Source organism: Macrosteles quadrilineatus, unplaced genomic scaffold (assembly GCF_028750875.1).
Source record: "Macrosteles quadrilineatus isolate MER2022 unplaced genomic scaffold, UCM_ALF_1.0 Scaffold_2__2_contigs__length_208266976, whole genome shotgun sequence".
NCBI classification, from domain to species: Eukaryota; Metazoa; Arthropoda; class Insecta; order Hemiptera; family Cicadellidae; genus Macrosteles; species Macrosteles quadrilineatus.
The window spans coordinates 50,588,903-50,605,651 of record NW_026542595.1 but is presented as its reverse complement, the minus strand read 5'-3'; the positions used below and the strand labels follow the sequence as shown (position 1 = coordinate 50,605,651).

At 32.8% G+C, this 16,749-nt stretch overlaps 1 protein-coding gene across 1 annotated transcript in view; it reads right to left on the bottom strand.

Annotated features, from left to right (window-relative positions):
• Nucleotides 1-15,544, bottom strand: part of LOC128986124 (serine proteinase stubble-like) — a 156,936-nt gene extending 141,392 nt beyond the window's left edge. The window contains exon 1 of the mRNA XM_054406274.1: nucleotides 15,428-15,544. Within this exon, the coding sequence (XP_054262249.1) occupies nucleotides 15,428-15,458 (31 nt within the window). The 5' untranslated portion in view covers nucleotides 15,459-15,544. The remainder of the gene's footprint in view (nucleotides 1-15,427) is intronic.
• Between the last annotated feature and the right edge of the window lie 1,205 nt (nucleotides 15,545-16,749).

The following is a 16,749-nucleotide window of genomic DNA, read 5'->3' as shown; positions in this document are numbered from 1 at the left end:
AAAAAATGTCATAAGGCACCAAAAGATAGGTAAAACCATAGTATATCCGTACACAAAATATCAGTTGTATTTCTTTAACCACTCACCAGATATAATGCTGGTTCCAGACATTTTCAACACCCTGTATATTTACATGAATGTAAATGTTGTAGTTGAACATGTAACGAACACATTCAAATGCGTACTATTAAAAATTATGTATTAATTATGTATGACATCAACATACGCTATTGTCAAGATGTTAAAATATTTTTTTTACCATAGTCACAAAAAATGTTGTCTAATAGTAGTCTACTTGTTGGGTACTAGTACATCACGTTACTTAATTTAATGTTTATTATATCATACATTTGATTATAAAAAAAAACAAAAAAAAAACATTGTGTTTCTAATTTTTACACCATCGCTATACATATAATTTCTTCCCAATATTATTTTTAAAACACAATTGATTTTTGCGATTATCAAGCTAATTAATAATTAATAATTAATAATAATAATAATTAATAATTAATTATTAATCATTGACTTGTGCTATTTCATTATGAACTTATTACTAAGTCCCATATGGACAAAGGATATTTTGAAAGTGCTATTGTCAACTAGCAAGCCAGCAAGTGAACTTGGAACTCATCACTATTCAAGAAGCTATTTATGGATCAATCCACCAAGACCAGTCAAATTTGAGTAAAATTGTGATTAGATCAATGATTGACATTCTGAGACGCCCCAGTGAGTGTTCAGCATCCTGTATGACTCATATTCAGTTTTATTAATTTACTTTCAGAATTCTACAAAATTGATCATTGTACAATAAATTGAAACTCTTCTAGTTACTGCATGATATATTTTTTTTTAGTTTGATTTTATGTGTAAAATATTTTGTTCAAACAAATCCCAGCAATAATAATTTTGAATTACTGTACCTATATCTTATAATTTTCTTTGATCAACATTTTTTTCCTAAATAACTAGGCTAGTCCTTCGCTCTCTTTCTCTATTTTTTTCTTTCTCGACTACTATTAATCAACACTATTGGTCAACAGTTCTACTTTTGAAAAGCCAGCTAAGCCTATAACTAATCAGCTTACTCTGGCATAGACAAAACAACTAAGACTATGCGTGCATTCATATTTGTTCGCTAGTTTCTGTGTGTTTGTAGATCATATTGTTTTGACAGTTCTGAATAACACGGCAGCTGTCATCGACACTCGTCAAACTCTGACTGAGAATTCAGGGTTAAATATAAAAAAGCAAAGAAGTTCAAAACTTAAATTTAGTTTATCGTTTATTAAAGGAATTCTTCCGGATGAAAATTCAATTAAAACTTTTCTTTAGTTGAGTTCCTTCATCATAAGAAATAAAATTTCGTCCAATGTCGATGAAACGTTTTCAAGCCGATATTATTGATGATAGTTAAGAAGTTGGAACGGATGATTTATTCCTTCGATAATGATGTCCCTAATTAGCGCGATTCAAACCAATCATCTACATGAAGCGTAAATAATAGCTTTTTATGTATTGATTAACTTCTGAGTATTCTATACTTTAAGTAGGATTTAAGTTTTTGCACAGCTATTACACATCTTTTGTGCTTTTAATTGTATACAATTTAAATTTTAAATATTTACAGGCCTGAAACCATTGATACGGAATTTTTATTTGAATAACAAATTTTAATTATGATCATTAAAAAAAAACCCTATCTCGAATCATATGAAACGTCTATATCAATGTATCTGTAAGTAAATATAGTTAAAGTTTAGTAAATTATATTTGATCGAATATTCACTTTACTTAAGAAAGGAACTTCATAGGAAATACTATTTTACCTGAAACAAAAATACGTTCTAGAAACAGAAAGATAAACATAAACCAAATATACAAACTAATTGAATTCAAAATAGCAAAAGTAAATCTGCAAAGAGTTTTACTGTGCAGCCTACAATAATCCCATAAAGGGGATGATTGGTTAAACAACGATTGGAAGAAATTGTAAATCCTGTTTTTCTGTTAAACAGTCGCAAAACTCGTATGGGAATCTTACATTATTATGGACACTTTTTTTACCGTATAATAAATTTGGGTATTTAAACCCAAATAAGAGAGTAAGGTATGTGTGTCGATTGGAGTGAGATGTCTTGTGTGCTTTGTTACTATTAAGGCCAGCTGTTAACTAAGCCAGGAACACATTAAAATCACAATAATTTTAGGCCTAAAAGTGACTGTTTTTGACCCAAACTCAAGTTTTACGATCGAGGCGAAGCCCAGGTCGAGAAATGAGCGAGGGGTGAAAAGACACTTTTTGCCCGTGTGATGAACTATATTTTTCGTTATATTGTACCATTATTTCAACTAACTATGTTAGAAAACTGAAATGGTTTTCATTTCAAGATAACCTCTCTAGTTTTTTTTTTTTTATTTAATTTGGAAACAAGCAGCTGTTTTTGAAAGTGATTCAATCGTTTTGTCTATTGCGATTTTGTTAGTGTGCATTATATTATCGATATGTACATTTATTTACAATAAGGTAACAATTAACTGCAATCGATAAGTACTTTCGATATATGCTATTGTTGACAATCGAAATTTACAACTGAGTTGACAACAGCTGGTTTTTACTTTCTTGGGGCTAAAAATGATTTTTACTCTCTAGAGAGTAAAAATGCTACTTTAGACCCGCAACGCATGTATTAAAACGGCTCTTTTTGCTGCAGTATGATGAAATACAGCAGTAATGTAGTATATTTTATTAGCAAATGTTATTAGTATATGTTATGAAATGTAGTATATTTCATAACAAGAGTAGAAAGTAAGTCATTACATATTTATTTGAGACCATGTTTGAAGTGCGAGATTTATCCAGCACTTTTAATGGTCGAGAATATGTAGAGGCCCACTTTCATGCGTGTTTTGAACGTTACTTTTAGCTACACTACAAAGACTAATTAATTGTTTTTTTAACATTACAAAACTCATAGCATTTCACAGGTTATAGCATCAATATTAAAAACAGTTATATTTCCTTTGGTTGTACAGTTTAGGTCGTTGAAAATTTAAACAGTTGACAAAACAATAACAAATCTTTGTTTTTTCGTCGGCAAAATCCAAAAAAGATAGTAAACATTACTTTTGCATAGTGAACATTTTTCAGCCGTAGTAAATATATGTAATGATGAATTTTCGTAGGTGATAAACATGTAACGAAAACAGGTAATTTCACAGTAGTGTAGCGAAAAATGCTTTTTATTCGTGTAATATAAATTAATTGCTTGGAAAACAGCTGCTGAAGTGTAAAGGGCAAAAATGATTCACCTCGCCGGCCCCACAATAACTCACGCTTAGATTAATAGCAGCCAGTCGCCGCCGCCACCGCTTCTTGTACAAACTTTCGTGTAAGAACTGAAGCATTCGACGATCAGGTGTTTTGGTAAAGGGACTTAATGTAGACTATTAATTACTTTCAACCAACGTTGATTTATTAGCCGTTGATGAATATAAAAGAAATATTTTTGCTCTAGGGATTACAGTTTTTACAACGGAATTACCTTAAATGAAAATTTAATTTCAATTATTTACAAAGGTAAAATTGTGTTGTATTTACTTCACAAGACTAGCAAGATTAAACATAATGCCTTTAGGGCTTATAAATGAACAAGTTTACCTATCTGAAAATATTTCAATTCTCGTAAAAGTGGACGATACTCTAACATGCATTTGCTTCCTTTTCAGGGAAAGAGGTTTATTTATAAATATCAAATTGTGTTGTTAAAAATGATGAGTTGCCTCAATTAAACCTTTGGAATTATCCCTTTAAATTTTAGTAGTACGTATATTAATTTACATTCATTTATCCTAAATCTTATGTAGCTGTGGCTTCTAGTTGTTTTATTACTTTATTATAACTCCAAGCTGTTAGTAATGAATAAAATTTTCTAAATCTTTCTTTCGCTACTAATTACAAGTAAAAATAAAATCAAACAAATGTTTCATTGATGTCAAATTTTATTGAATGTCTATGGTAGGCTGATTCTTCTTAAAGCTATTGACTTTGACAGTTTTTACTAACAACCATTTATTCAGACAAAAGCTATGGCAAAAGATTAAAAGACAGGAAATACACATTTAAATAAACTTTTTAGTATTGTATTTTTCTAACTGTTTGTTAAAAGTCTACATAAAATCATACAGGTCAAACTCATTACATAAATTGGGATGAACTCTGATTAGGTTGAATAAATTACTAGTTATAAATTAATTCCAGGTCTTAACTTGTAAACTTGGAATTAACACAAAAATGGTTCTAGCATGTACGTTTTGGTTCAGTTTTTTTAATACGTAAAATAGACTACTGTAGTACGTAAATAAAAAAAAACGTAATTGATTGTATAATCCGTTATAACAAAACATTAACAAAGAATGTAGTATTAAGAACGGTGAAGTAAAGAATGCAGTTATCATATCAAATGTCAGGTTAAGTTTACAACAGTTCAATAAAATACATTAGTGCTGTGAGCTCATTGGCTGAACAGTTTTTAGTGAAGATTAGCATAATCAAAGGCGTGAGCAAGCAGTTTCCTACTAGAATAACATGAAATAAGAGTAGTTTTCGTAATAGAGTAAAATGTGAAGATATCGATTCTAAGCTCACAATATCAGAGCGTGATTGAAGGGAACCAATATCAGAAGAATGTCGCCCAAGTAGAAACGCTTTTTAAAATTGCATTTGCCTTTTTTATAACTTAATAAATATTTATATTGCTAACGAAAATGTTATTTTATCATTTAAGAATTTTTGCTCGGAGTAGATATCTATAATTGATCCATTCTCTCATAAACAAATGCAAAAACTAAATTAAGTGACATACTATAATTGTTTCATAAGCCTTTTACCTGTCACTCATAAAAATGAAGAAAGATATAAAGAGACAATTCTATTCGATTAGAATATTCCGAGTTGCAAGCATCATTAAAATATACTCGTAAAAGTCGTGAATATAGACGTGAAAAGTTGGAAATGAACAGGCAATGAAGATCTATAATTTATACAGACACAAAGTTCCATTTGTCTCGACAGGCGGTATCGAGGCTTATGGTATGTAAATGATATGTAAATCGTTTTCAGACCGTATCACTTGGTGTAGCCATTTGTCAAAAACACTTGATTTATTCCAAGCAAAACGGTCATGTTCATATTGCGGTTGTATTTGTGCAGGGTCGCGGCGATAAATTGTTTTACACTGAGAGTTGCTAAGTGGCGTTTGATTGGGCTTGTTAGTCGGGTTGGTAATTTTAAATAACGATCATACTGACGTGTTTACAAAAATAAAATGGGAATTGATGTAAATGTTAGTGATAAAACAATATGAATTTGATTAGTGGATAACAGTAAAATTTATAAATATAAATTTATGTATTGTTGAGGAAATGTATCTAGAAGGACGATGAAACAGAACAGAATAATTAGATTCTCATGTAGGCCTATCCGCTTTATGAATTTCATCTGCGATATCGAAGATATTTTTTTGAAAAATTAAGCACATTAAGTAGTAAAATAAATATAAAAAAATTAAGCTCATTCATAGTCATCTAGCTTGATGTTTATAACAAAACCACCACAGCCATATATTTAAAGAATTTCACATTTTTACAAGACGTGGTACGGTAATAACAAACAAGGGGCCATATTTTGGTATAGCTTGATGTCTACTAGTAGGGCTGGCCTAGAATGACTACTAGTAGTACTAGTCTAATTACTGACACTGAAGTGTCAATTCAATATTTAATTGGATAATTAGTGTTATAATATTTTTTACCAATCCTAAAGAGTTGTTTAAATAGCTGAAGTGAAATAATAATTTATAAAAACATCTAGGTTATAATAAAGTATTAATAATTACTTTATGATAATGCAGGATTATAGTTTGAGCACTATGTCTTTTATAGCATTGTAGCTGTACTATATTAGAGTTAAAAGCTATGTATGAAACACCGCTGTAGCTGCATATAACTTAAGTGCCGTATATTATTGAATCTGGAAGTTCTGCCTACAAGAGACACATTGATAAACTAACATCGGTCGGTTCAAATTTAAGCGGCGAGAAAGACGACCGAGACTACTTAATTAATATCAAACTTCCTCTAGGGCCTACAGATCAAGATCAAGAACTTCAGGGAGCAAATGATCATGTGATCAACAACCATACTGAAGATGAAGGTCACTTTAACTACCCTCTAGCTGCTCTACCAAACGGTCAAGCCTCAACCCCTGCCTTAAGAAGAAGCTCAAGGAAAAAACAATCGTTCACAATAATGAACATGTTATTCTAAAAATTAGGGGAGAGGTGCTGTGTTCAACCAACTGTTTCCTTTTATTTATCATATGACTTTGTTTACATTAATTTTGTTTTGTTTCACTGATAAAAAGCTAACTTTCAAGAATTCGGTACAGAATAAAAATATGCATTAAAACATAAAACAAATTTATTTTCATCGTACATAGCAGTGGCTACCGTATTATTACCAAAGTGCCGTATATGACACACAACTGTAGCTGTGCCATATTATAACCGAAGATTTTATATGACACACCACTGTATCTGTACGGTATTATAACCGAAGTGCCGTATATGACACACCACTGTATCTGTACCGTATTATAACCGAGATTGTATATGACACACCACTGTGGCTGTACCGTATCATAACTGAAGTGCCGTATATGACACTACACTGTTGCTGTACCGTATTATAACCGAAGTGCTGTATATGACACACCATTGTAGCTGTACCGTATTATAACTGAAGTGCCGTATATGACACTACACTGTTGCTGAACCGTATTATAACCGAGATTGTATATGACACACCACTGTGGCTGTACCGTATCATAACTGAAGTGCCGTATATGACACTACACTGTTGCTGTACCGTATTATAACCGAAGTGCTGTATATGACACACCATTGTAGCTGTACCGTATTATAACCGAAGTGCCGTATATGACACTACACTGTTGCTGTGCCGTATTATAACCGAAGTGCCGTATATGACACACCACTGTTGCTGTACCGTATTATAACCGAAGTGCCGTATATGACACACCACTGTTGCTGTAGTTTATTATAACCTAAGTGCCGTATATGACACACCACTATAGCTGTACCGTATTATAACCGAAGTGCCGTATATAACACACCACTATAGCTGTACCGTATTATAACCGAAGTGCCGTATATGACACACCACTGTTGCTGTAGTTTATTATAACCGAAGTGCCGTATATGACACACCACTGTTGCTGTAGTTTATTATAACCTAAGTGCCGTGTATGACACACCACTATAGCTGTACCGTATTATAGCTGAAGCGTTGCAGAGCTGATGACGTTATCTCTGCCAGGGCTTGATTGATCTACCTCCGCGACAATGACGCCGGGTTTTATGGGACAATATTACCTGGCTCAGCCGCTAAACCACGAGGGAAGTGTAATTTATACATACACGACATCGTTGACAACATATCACGTTTTATTTTATATTCACCAAAAATCTGTACATAGTTGATAGCGTTTCGCGGGTAAAACATGTGGTTGTGTTAACGCAGCTCTGTTCTGTCATGAATCATGATGTTTAAAACACAAGGGTTTAAACATGTTTTTCTAAATACAATTGTTTACTTAATGAAGTTGTAGTTTTCATTCAATGTTTTAAATATCCACTGTTAATTATAATGTTAAATATATCTTTCAACATTAAATTAATATCCGTTTCTTTAAATATTGATTTGAGAAAAAGGTTTAATCATTAATCTTAAAAGACGTATCGTCAAAAAATAAACTTGGTGTAAAATTTAATCAAGGATTCATATTATTAATAGACTAGTATTTTAATGTTACCAATTTCATGATTTTCGTTCTCACTACGTAAGATCCTTGTTGTTAAGGGTACTAAACTTAAACCAAACCGTATCTTTATCTTTAGGGTTTAATTTTTACCGTCATCTTTAAATTCCATTTCGGACGATTTTGTACGATACAATTTTATATAGGCTATATCAATACAATATTATTACAATATTGTATATTATCAAAACTAATTCAATATTTGTAAAAACAAGATCGTTTGGATGTATACCAGCAAGTGTGTCACTTAGATAATTAATATTACACATTTTACTTGTCTTTTCCAACATTTTAAATATAATATACAGGGTGGCTGAAAAGTAACTTACACCCCCCTTTAACTTTTCAACCATTTGAGATAGTAGAAATCTGATTCTGGCAAAACTTCCTAGGTATGAGGGGCTACAATAATTATGGTAAATTTTGAAAATTTTTCCCTAATAGTGGTGGTAGGGGGTAGCTCAACATTTTCAAATGACAAGTATCGTCGAGTTTGGTATCATCTTACAGGTCTTGACGAAACATAACAATAACGTAAATAAAATAGAAATCGGACCATTAATAACAAAATGGCAGCTAAACATGATTAAGACAATGGTTATTAAAAGTAATTTTGAACTGTCATTTTGTTATTAAAGGTCCGATTTCTATTTTCTTTAAGTTAATTGTTATGTTTCGCCAAGACCTACAAAATGATACCAAACTCGACTATGCTATTTGAAAATGTTAAGCTACCCCCTATCCCCGCTACTCCCAAAGGCAAAATTTTCAAATTTCTTATGATAAGTAGGATGTTGCTTAGCATTAAAACCACAAACTATTGCGATGAGTGTATTGTACATGTGTGTACTGTGTTACAGTTGATACAGGGTCGTGTCGTGTAGTGGCGTGTTCAATCGTGTATTTGCATTGTGTTGTTCCGAGTATCCACCAACATGTGTCATGTTTTGTGATCAAATACACACATTGTTTATGTTTGCGGAACATGGTAACCGATAATGGCATTAAAGAGACATAGTTTAAAAGCTTTGCTAAAAATTCTAAATAAAGAAGTTTTAACAATTAAATAATCTTATTAATTAAAGAAACACGACTGTTCAAACCAGTTCAACAGCTATAAAATCTTTTAAATTGTCCATATCTTTGAATTGCAGATGGATTCCATTCTCAAAAATGTTTAAGTATTAAAATAATGTTTATAATTACGTTAGTAAATCTTCTTCGTAAATTTGGTCAGAATTGCAGCGTGGTAAAAACGATATTGCGACTGAATCGAGTAAGGGAACCGCAAATCCGACAGTCGCTCAAATAATTTGTGGGCGGGCGTGAGCCTGAGAAATATGACGACCCCCTCCCCTCCGTCTTTATAATTTGGAACATTCCCAGTTTAATGGGCCTCTTTTCTCCGTTCACCAAGCCCTAATTGCTCACATCCCAACTCCGATTGACCGTGTACACTTTTCAGACTCACTTTCCACCGACTAATGGGTTATAGTTATGGCCTAGGACTACTTAATTACACGTGTTTTCTCTCAGTATAAACATCCTCGGCTTTGCAATCATCTTGTCCGATTAGGACCTCATATGTGTTTATAGTGATGATATTTATCATTTACCTTGACCGTTTGAATGTTTTGAGAGTAAAACTAAAATATTAAATTAATGTTGTGTCGAATTATGGCCCATTACAATTTAGATTTAAAATTTTTCAACAATTTAAGCTCCATTACTGCGAGAGTGATTTGAAGCTTTAATTTAAATAGCTCAGTCGCTCAGGGGTTACAGTGCTCGCCTGGTAATCAAAGGGTCAGCGGTTCAATCCTCACTTTTTGATCGATCAAAACTGGACCCAACTTATTGGAATCATTGGGCTTTCAGTAAATGGTCCTGACTAGCTGGTCTTAGTCAGTAACAAAACTTCACCAGGTATCACCTTTGACTATTAATACAACTATAGTCAATGGTATCACACACCTTTTACACTCATATTTGTTACTAGCTGTTTGCCCGTTCTACGTACGGGAATCTTGTAGTAAGTTGAAACCTTATATTCAGAACAGGAGTTGGTTTGCATATTTAGTGTGCATTTTTCCAGATATGCTGCCAAAACTACTACTGTATAGGAATACATACAAACCTTCGCAAATACAATATCTGACAGTTTCAAAGCCAAAACGAATGCTTCGCAATTAAATGTCACCCGATCGTGTTAGTCCATATATTATATCTAATGATAAAAGGACTTGCTTTATAGATATATGAGGCATAGCCCTAAGGTAGGCCTGTAATTGAAAGTTACTTTTCACACTGAAAATACCACCTCAACCTCACTACTGCACACTTTATTCGGGTTGAAATTTTCATTAACAAAGGTGATCTTGTCTTTTCCACGAAACACTGAGAAATAAAGACATTAATGCGTTACCAACAGACATACACACACAAATACAGAATTGAATTAAGGGATTTGCTACGCTTTAACCAAAGCAAAGTAGTCTACAAACAAAATAATTATTTGAAAGTTTTGATATTGTCGTCAAATTTTATGATAATGGATTTTTCAAACTGTAAAATTGGTGTAAATCCTTTGGCAAATATATAAATAAGTAAATAAATACACAGTCTACAAAACATTTATACGTTAACAACGCCAAGCTTTAAAAAATCATGATGGTTTGCTAAAAAAAATCTTTCACTAATGTTTGATCATTTTCATAGGATAAACTAACATTTTGGAGTCCAGACAGAAAACGCAAAAATTATACAGTAAGACATCAATTAAATTTAATAAGAAATAAGGTGCAGCACTAACGATAACTATGGTTGTAAAATAGTGATGTGTTTGTACGTAAAAATGATTCTTACTGCTACCACCGGTTCTAAGGAAAAGTAGCAGTACTATAAACCAACGTTTACATTTATGAATAGAACTATAGTACTTAAGAACAATTCAAAGGGTCCATGTAATCAACCTGTATTATTTGTGTTAATCCGTTGGCAAATATATAAATAAATAAATACACAGGCCACAAAACATGTAACATTTATGTTAACAACGTAAAGCTTTAAAAACTCCCTATGGTTTTCTCAAAAACTTTCACTTGATGTGGTGCAGTACCGTAGTTATTATAATCGCACTTGGTTTTATTTTTTTTAAGTTTTCGTAAATCAAAATTATTTTCCATTAATAACATTATTTGTAATCAACTTCTAATGTTAACATGTTAATGACAGTTTGAACAAACCACCTTTATCCAAACAAAGGTTTCTTATAAAATATTATGTTATCTCTAATCGATAATCGATACATTTATCTAGCAAACATTCGGAGTAAATGTGACAGAAAACTCACAAATCTGGGGTTTTGGACGTTTGTAGTTTTACTTCCTAAGTAGAAAAGAATGTACCGATATCGTTGTCGAAATGTAAGTAAGTAGAAACAAAATATGACACTTTAGAAAAGCAAGTTTAGCTACATCTCTAAGTTAAACCTCTGTTACGATCACAGTGAAATCAGAAAGTTCTTCCAAGATCGCAGCAACATCCACGATCACCCGCTGCAGTTGTAATTTGTTACTTTGCACTTTACACAACTGTCCTTGAAGGGCCATGAATGAGTGCGGAAACCTTTTTGTTAGCATTGGTGAACACGATTTAAAAATTTTAAGTTTTCCAGCACTAATACAACACTGATTCACGGTATTTTCCCCGGTTATAAAAACTCAAGAACACTCGCTGCACTTGCGATTAATTAAACAGGTTAAGTAAGGCACAACGTTTCTAATCTCACTTGGTTTGGATGTGCTAACAAAACTTGATCGGAAATGGTTGCGGTATTTGTAAACAACTTTTAATGTAAACATATCAGTGACAGCTAGAAGTGAGAACTAATTCAAACAGCTGATCGTTATTTCATAAAATGTAATAGGAAACATTGGGAGAAAATTTGACAAAAATCAAACAAAATTGGGTTTTTGATGGTTCGTTATTTTGTTTTCAAAGAAGCGAGGCCATGTTTTTATAGCCCAAGACACTCTCACCAATCCAGTAAATACAGAAAAATGATTAGAACCTTGATCGGTACTCTAGTGTCCTAGGAGTAGGCCGCGTAAAATGACAATTTGGCGTTACAGACAGAGTCACAGAATGGACAGACAAACAGATATACAGACAGAAATTGAGATAAGACTCGTTTCGGCTTTCTTAGGCTATGAAACGTAAAAATAACCAAAAACTGCATGATTCTAAGCAATGTACAGACAAAACTGTAATTTAATTTATATAGATTTATAAGACACAATGCTGCATCAGAGATGGTGTTCAAAGCTGAAATAAAAGAGTAAACTTTAGAATTTGAACTGAATATTTCGGGAACTCGATATTTCATTTATTTTCATCCCAAGATGGATTTTAGACATATATACAATTATATAAATTTACGAAGTATCTCTCACCGGAAAATTGTTCAACACATCTGGTTTAAGATCCTAAGCTAAACATAGGTGTTGACGACATTTTAAGAATACAACATTATAGGTATGAGCACAAAAATGTATTCATTGTTCACTTGTTTGTAATTAATAATGCACCTGGCCTGACCTTCCTTACATCAGATAAGAAGTGTCTGCATAACTATGCAGCATTAAAATATAAATTGAATTACAGTTTGTACAAATACATCAGTTACACTTAAACATAAAACAGTAACTGCTTGGTTATAATATGCTAGTTTATGCCGACTCATGTTTATTTTAAATAAACATGAGTTATTTAATATAAGGTTATAATTATATGTAAATATTGATATTACCATCAATCACTAGTTTTAAAATGACCACCTCAAGCGAAATTTTCATTAAACTAATTTAAACAACATATAATTATTTCATTTATACAGACATACGCTTCTTACTTTTTACATTTTAGAAGCCATGTTGTATAGTCATCGGCGATAGGATTTTCGAAAAAAATTTACCATCTTTTACTCCTAGTTAGCTTGTAACATTTGTAATGTTTTGTTTAATTTTTACTAAGTAAAACACTTTCTTATATTTTTAATGAGGATTTATGATTTTCTAACCACCCAGAATGACTGCGACTTAGTCGAATACCACGAAAAATAGAAAATAATAGTTTTTTTTATGCATACTATTTTTTAGGCATGGTTAGTTAAAAATACTTTGTTAGTTTACTTAAAAGAAAAAAAAAACATTCAAACCACTGTTTTCCATTATTATGTTTGCATTATTATTTTCTTTTGGCCAAAGGTATCCATACAAATATCAGTAATATTGCTTAGTATAAAGCATAACAAATGTTCACAACTTTATATTTATCTAGCAATAAATAACTATAAATTACAATCAATTGGTAACTAAACATTCACAAATTATCGTTGTGTACATCGTCATCAGGTTAAGTGAACTATTCTTAGTTTGAAAGTAATAAGTTGCTTATAGATTCCAAAAAGAAATTAATCAAGAGAAAACAAGAGAGTGCACTTAAGGAAGTGATTCACTTAACCAAAAGAAGCGGGGAGAGAGTCGGTTCGCCATAAACAAGCTGAACAACAGAAGAAGCACCGACGCGAGCTGCTCAGCAAGTGGTCTTGGACAGTGTTAGTGAGTGTGCCACACACATACACACTACACGCACACCAGAGTTAGAGTAACACACATACACACTACAGCGAGTGTCACACACATAAACATACACTGAAAGTAGTATCTCATACACACTGCCTAATGAATGATGCAAAAATAAGTACTGTATAATGCAACTTATAAACTATTTTAATGAATCATCTCGATTAGTTTATAAAACCAGCTGTGTGACATTGTAAAATTAAAAGCATTTGAAACACAAACGTTATATATTTTCTTATTGTTGCTACGAATGCTAATGAAAAATAAGACTCATAAGCTTAATACTGCGAAGGCTAAGGGCAAAGCCACAAATCAACATTTCAAAACCTCAATAAGCTTATGTTTTATTCCAGACTATAATTTAAATCTATTCCAAATTGCTTACGATTCTAAACCACAGTTCGGGTGAGATTGAGTAACAACGATTGGTGCAAAAATCTATCCAAACTTCCAAATTTATGATTAGGTAAACAAACAATTATTTACATCTTTTCTGCTATCTATCTTGACTTAACCTGTAAGTTGAGTTTATTTACTATCCTACTATTGTTACTTCCCAGGTCCCGGGTGTGAGGTCCCGGGATCAAATCCCGCAAAATCACCAATTTATTTTATCTAAGTGATAACGCCACAACCCCTTGGTCTAGCCCGAACTAATGCAAAAAACAATCCCGGGCTCGTGCCTAAAGTCCTAGGAATAAAAAACTATTGTTACTTCATGTACCTATGTAGGTATGCGGTGATGGATTTACTCCAGATAGTTATTGGTATTACAGTATAAAAAATTCACTGCTTAAAGTATTTGATACACAGATGTTTAGAGACCAAGTGAATATTTTATTGTTGCATATAACTATTTTAATGTAATATATTTAACAGTTGCTGTTGTTAAACAGCATTTTTACATTTTTGGTCTTCATAAAAAGTATGTACTCTGTCATTAAAAGAGTTAGGGTGCGAAGCAAAGAAAACACCATCTGTTGACACAAGGAAGGTATCATGCTTGATATAATACAACTTAAAACTTGTTTTAAACATTTAACCACTAGTCGTTTTCAAAACTGAAAACGTTATCTGGAAAATCTCTTAAGACGGATACTTTGTAAAAAATGTTATAAATTTAACTTTAATTTATAATTTCTTGTGATTTATAGTATATATATATTGGTACGATTTTTTTTAGTTTAAAGTAATTATGGAATTAGAATATTGGCCTAATAAATGCAATTGCAAATAGAAAAAAAATACAATTACAATTCTTTCGCATTTCTAATAATGTATAAGCTATTTTATACAACATAACTAAACCAAACCATTGAAAAATAGAAATTTCTTTCACTACAATACACAGTGTATAACTCACATACGCGATCTTTATTTTACGGTGTATCCCCCGTCCCCACACATCCCACACATCGTGCTTCAGCGACGTAAACAAAATAAATTGATTAATGAGTCAATCTTTTAAATATAAACCAGTGTTAGTCAGGCCAATATAAAAGTATCGGTTCTACGGTGCGCATTAACTGTCTACATTTAAAACACCAACACAAGTTTTAACGGGGATAAAAAAGAGTAGTCATTTTAGTAATTATTATTGAAGTGTTTATTTTTCCTCCCACTTGACCACGTAATATTATCATCCAAATAGTATTATTTTTATTACCGTTAAAAAGGCATTTATATAATTAGGAATCGTTATAAACCATGAAAAACCCTTAATAATATTTTCTTATAATTAATTGTTATCATTATAATTCTCATAAATTAATGTTTACCATCGTAAAACCATTCCGACACGGATATTTCATTTGAAGCAGTTAAAAGACAAAAAAACATTGATATTCAATTTAAACTGAAAAAAAAAAAATTTACAAACCTGGTAAACGGCTTGGGGTCCTCTGTCCCATGTGGCCGTGCACTTCACCACCACACAGTCACTTCACTGTCACATGCTGCAGAAACCTGCAGCTGCCGCACACTGCCGCGCTCGGACCAAGACTGAGCCATCGGGGAAAGTGTTGCGGCCCACATCCCCTTCAAGTAGGTCTAACACCCCTACCATACTCTGGACCAAGGCTACTGATAAGACGATAACTAGTAACACACATCTGCTTAGTAATACAATCTACGTCCCCTTTAAGTAGATCTAACACCCCTACAGAGCTCTGGACCAAGGCTACTGATAAGACGATAACTAGTAACACACATCTGCTTAGTAATACAATCTACGTCCCCTTCAAATAGATCTAACACCTCTACCATACTCTGGACCAAGGCTTACTGATAAGACGATAACTAGTTACACACATCTGCTTAGTAATACAATCTACGTCCCCTTCAAGTAGATCTAACACCCCTACCATACTCTGGACCAAGGCTACTGATAAGACGATAACTAGTAACACACATCTGCTTAGTAATACAATCTACGTCCCCTTCAAGTAGATCTAACACCCCTACCATACTCTGGACCAAGGCTACTGATAAGACGATAACTAGTAACACACATCTGCTTAGTAATACAATCTACGTCCCCTTCAAGTAGATCTAACACCCCTACCATACTCTGGACCAAGGCTACTGATAAGACGATAACTAGTAACACACATCTGCTTAGTAATACAATCTACGTCCCCTTCAAGTAGATCTAACACCCCTACCATACTCTGGACCAAGGCTACTGATAAGACGATAACTAGTAACACACATCTGCTTAGTAATACAATCTACGCCCCCTTCAAGTAGATCTAACACCCCTACCATACTCTGGACCAAGGCTACTGATAAGACGATAACTAGTAACACACATCTGCTTAGTAATACAATTTACTTCAAGTAGATCTAACATCCCTACCAAGCTCTGGACCAAGGCTACTGATAAGACGATAACTGGAAACACACATCTGCTTAGTAATACAATCTACGCCCCCTTGAAGTAGATCTAACACGCCTACCATAGTCAGATACAAGATACAAGATACAAGAATACTTTATTTGCAATCTTTAAGATTGAAAGGGCGTCAATACAGTTGTGCAGTTGTTATATAAAAGTCAATACAAATTGTTATTTTTTAAGAATAAAAAATAGCTGATCAGAGTTCTTACAGTGAAGACATGATTTATTCAAGTTCTTGCCAAGACAAATACTCATCCAGGCTATAAAATGGTCTATGTAACAGCCAGCACTTTAGTTCTTTC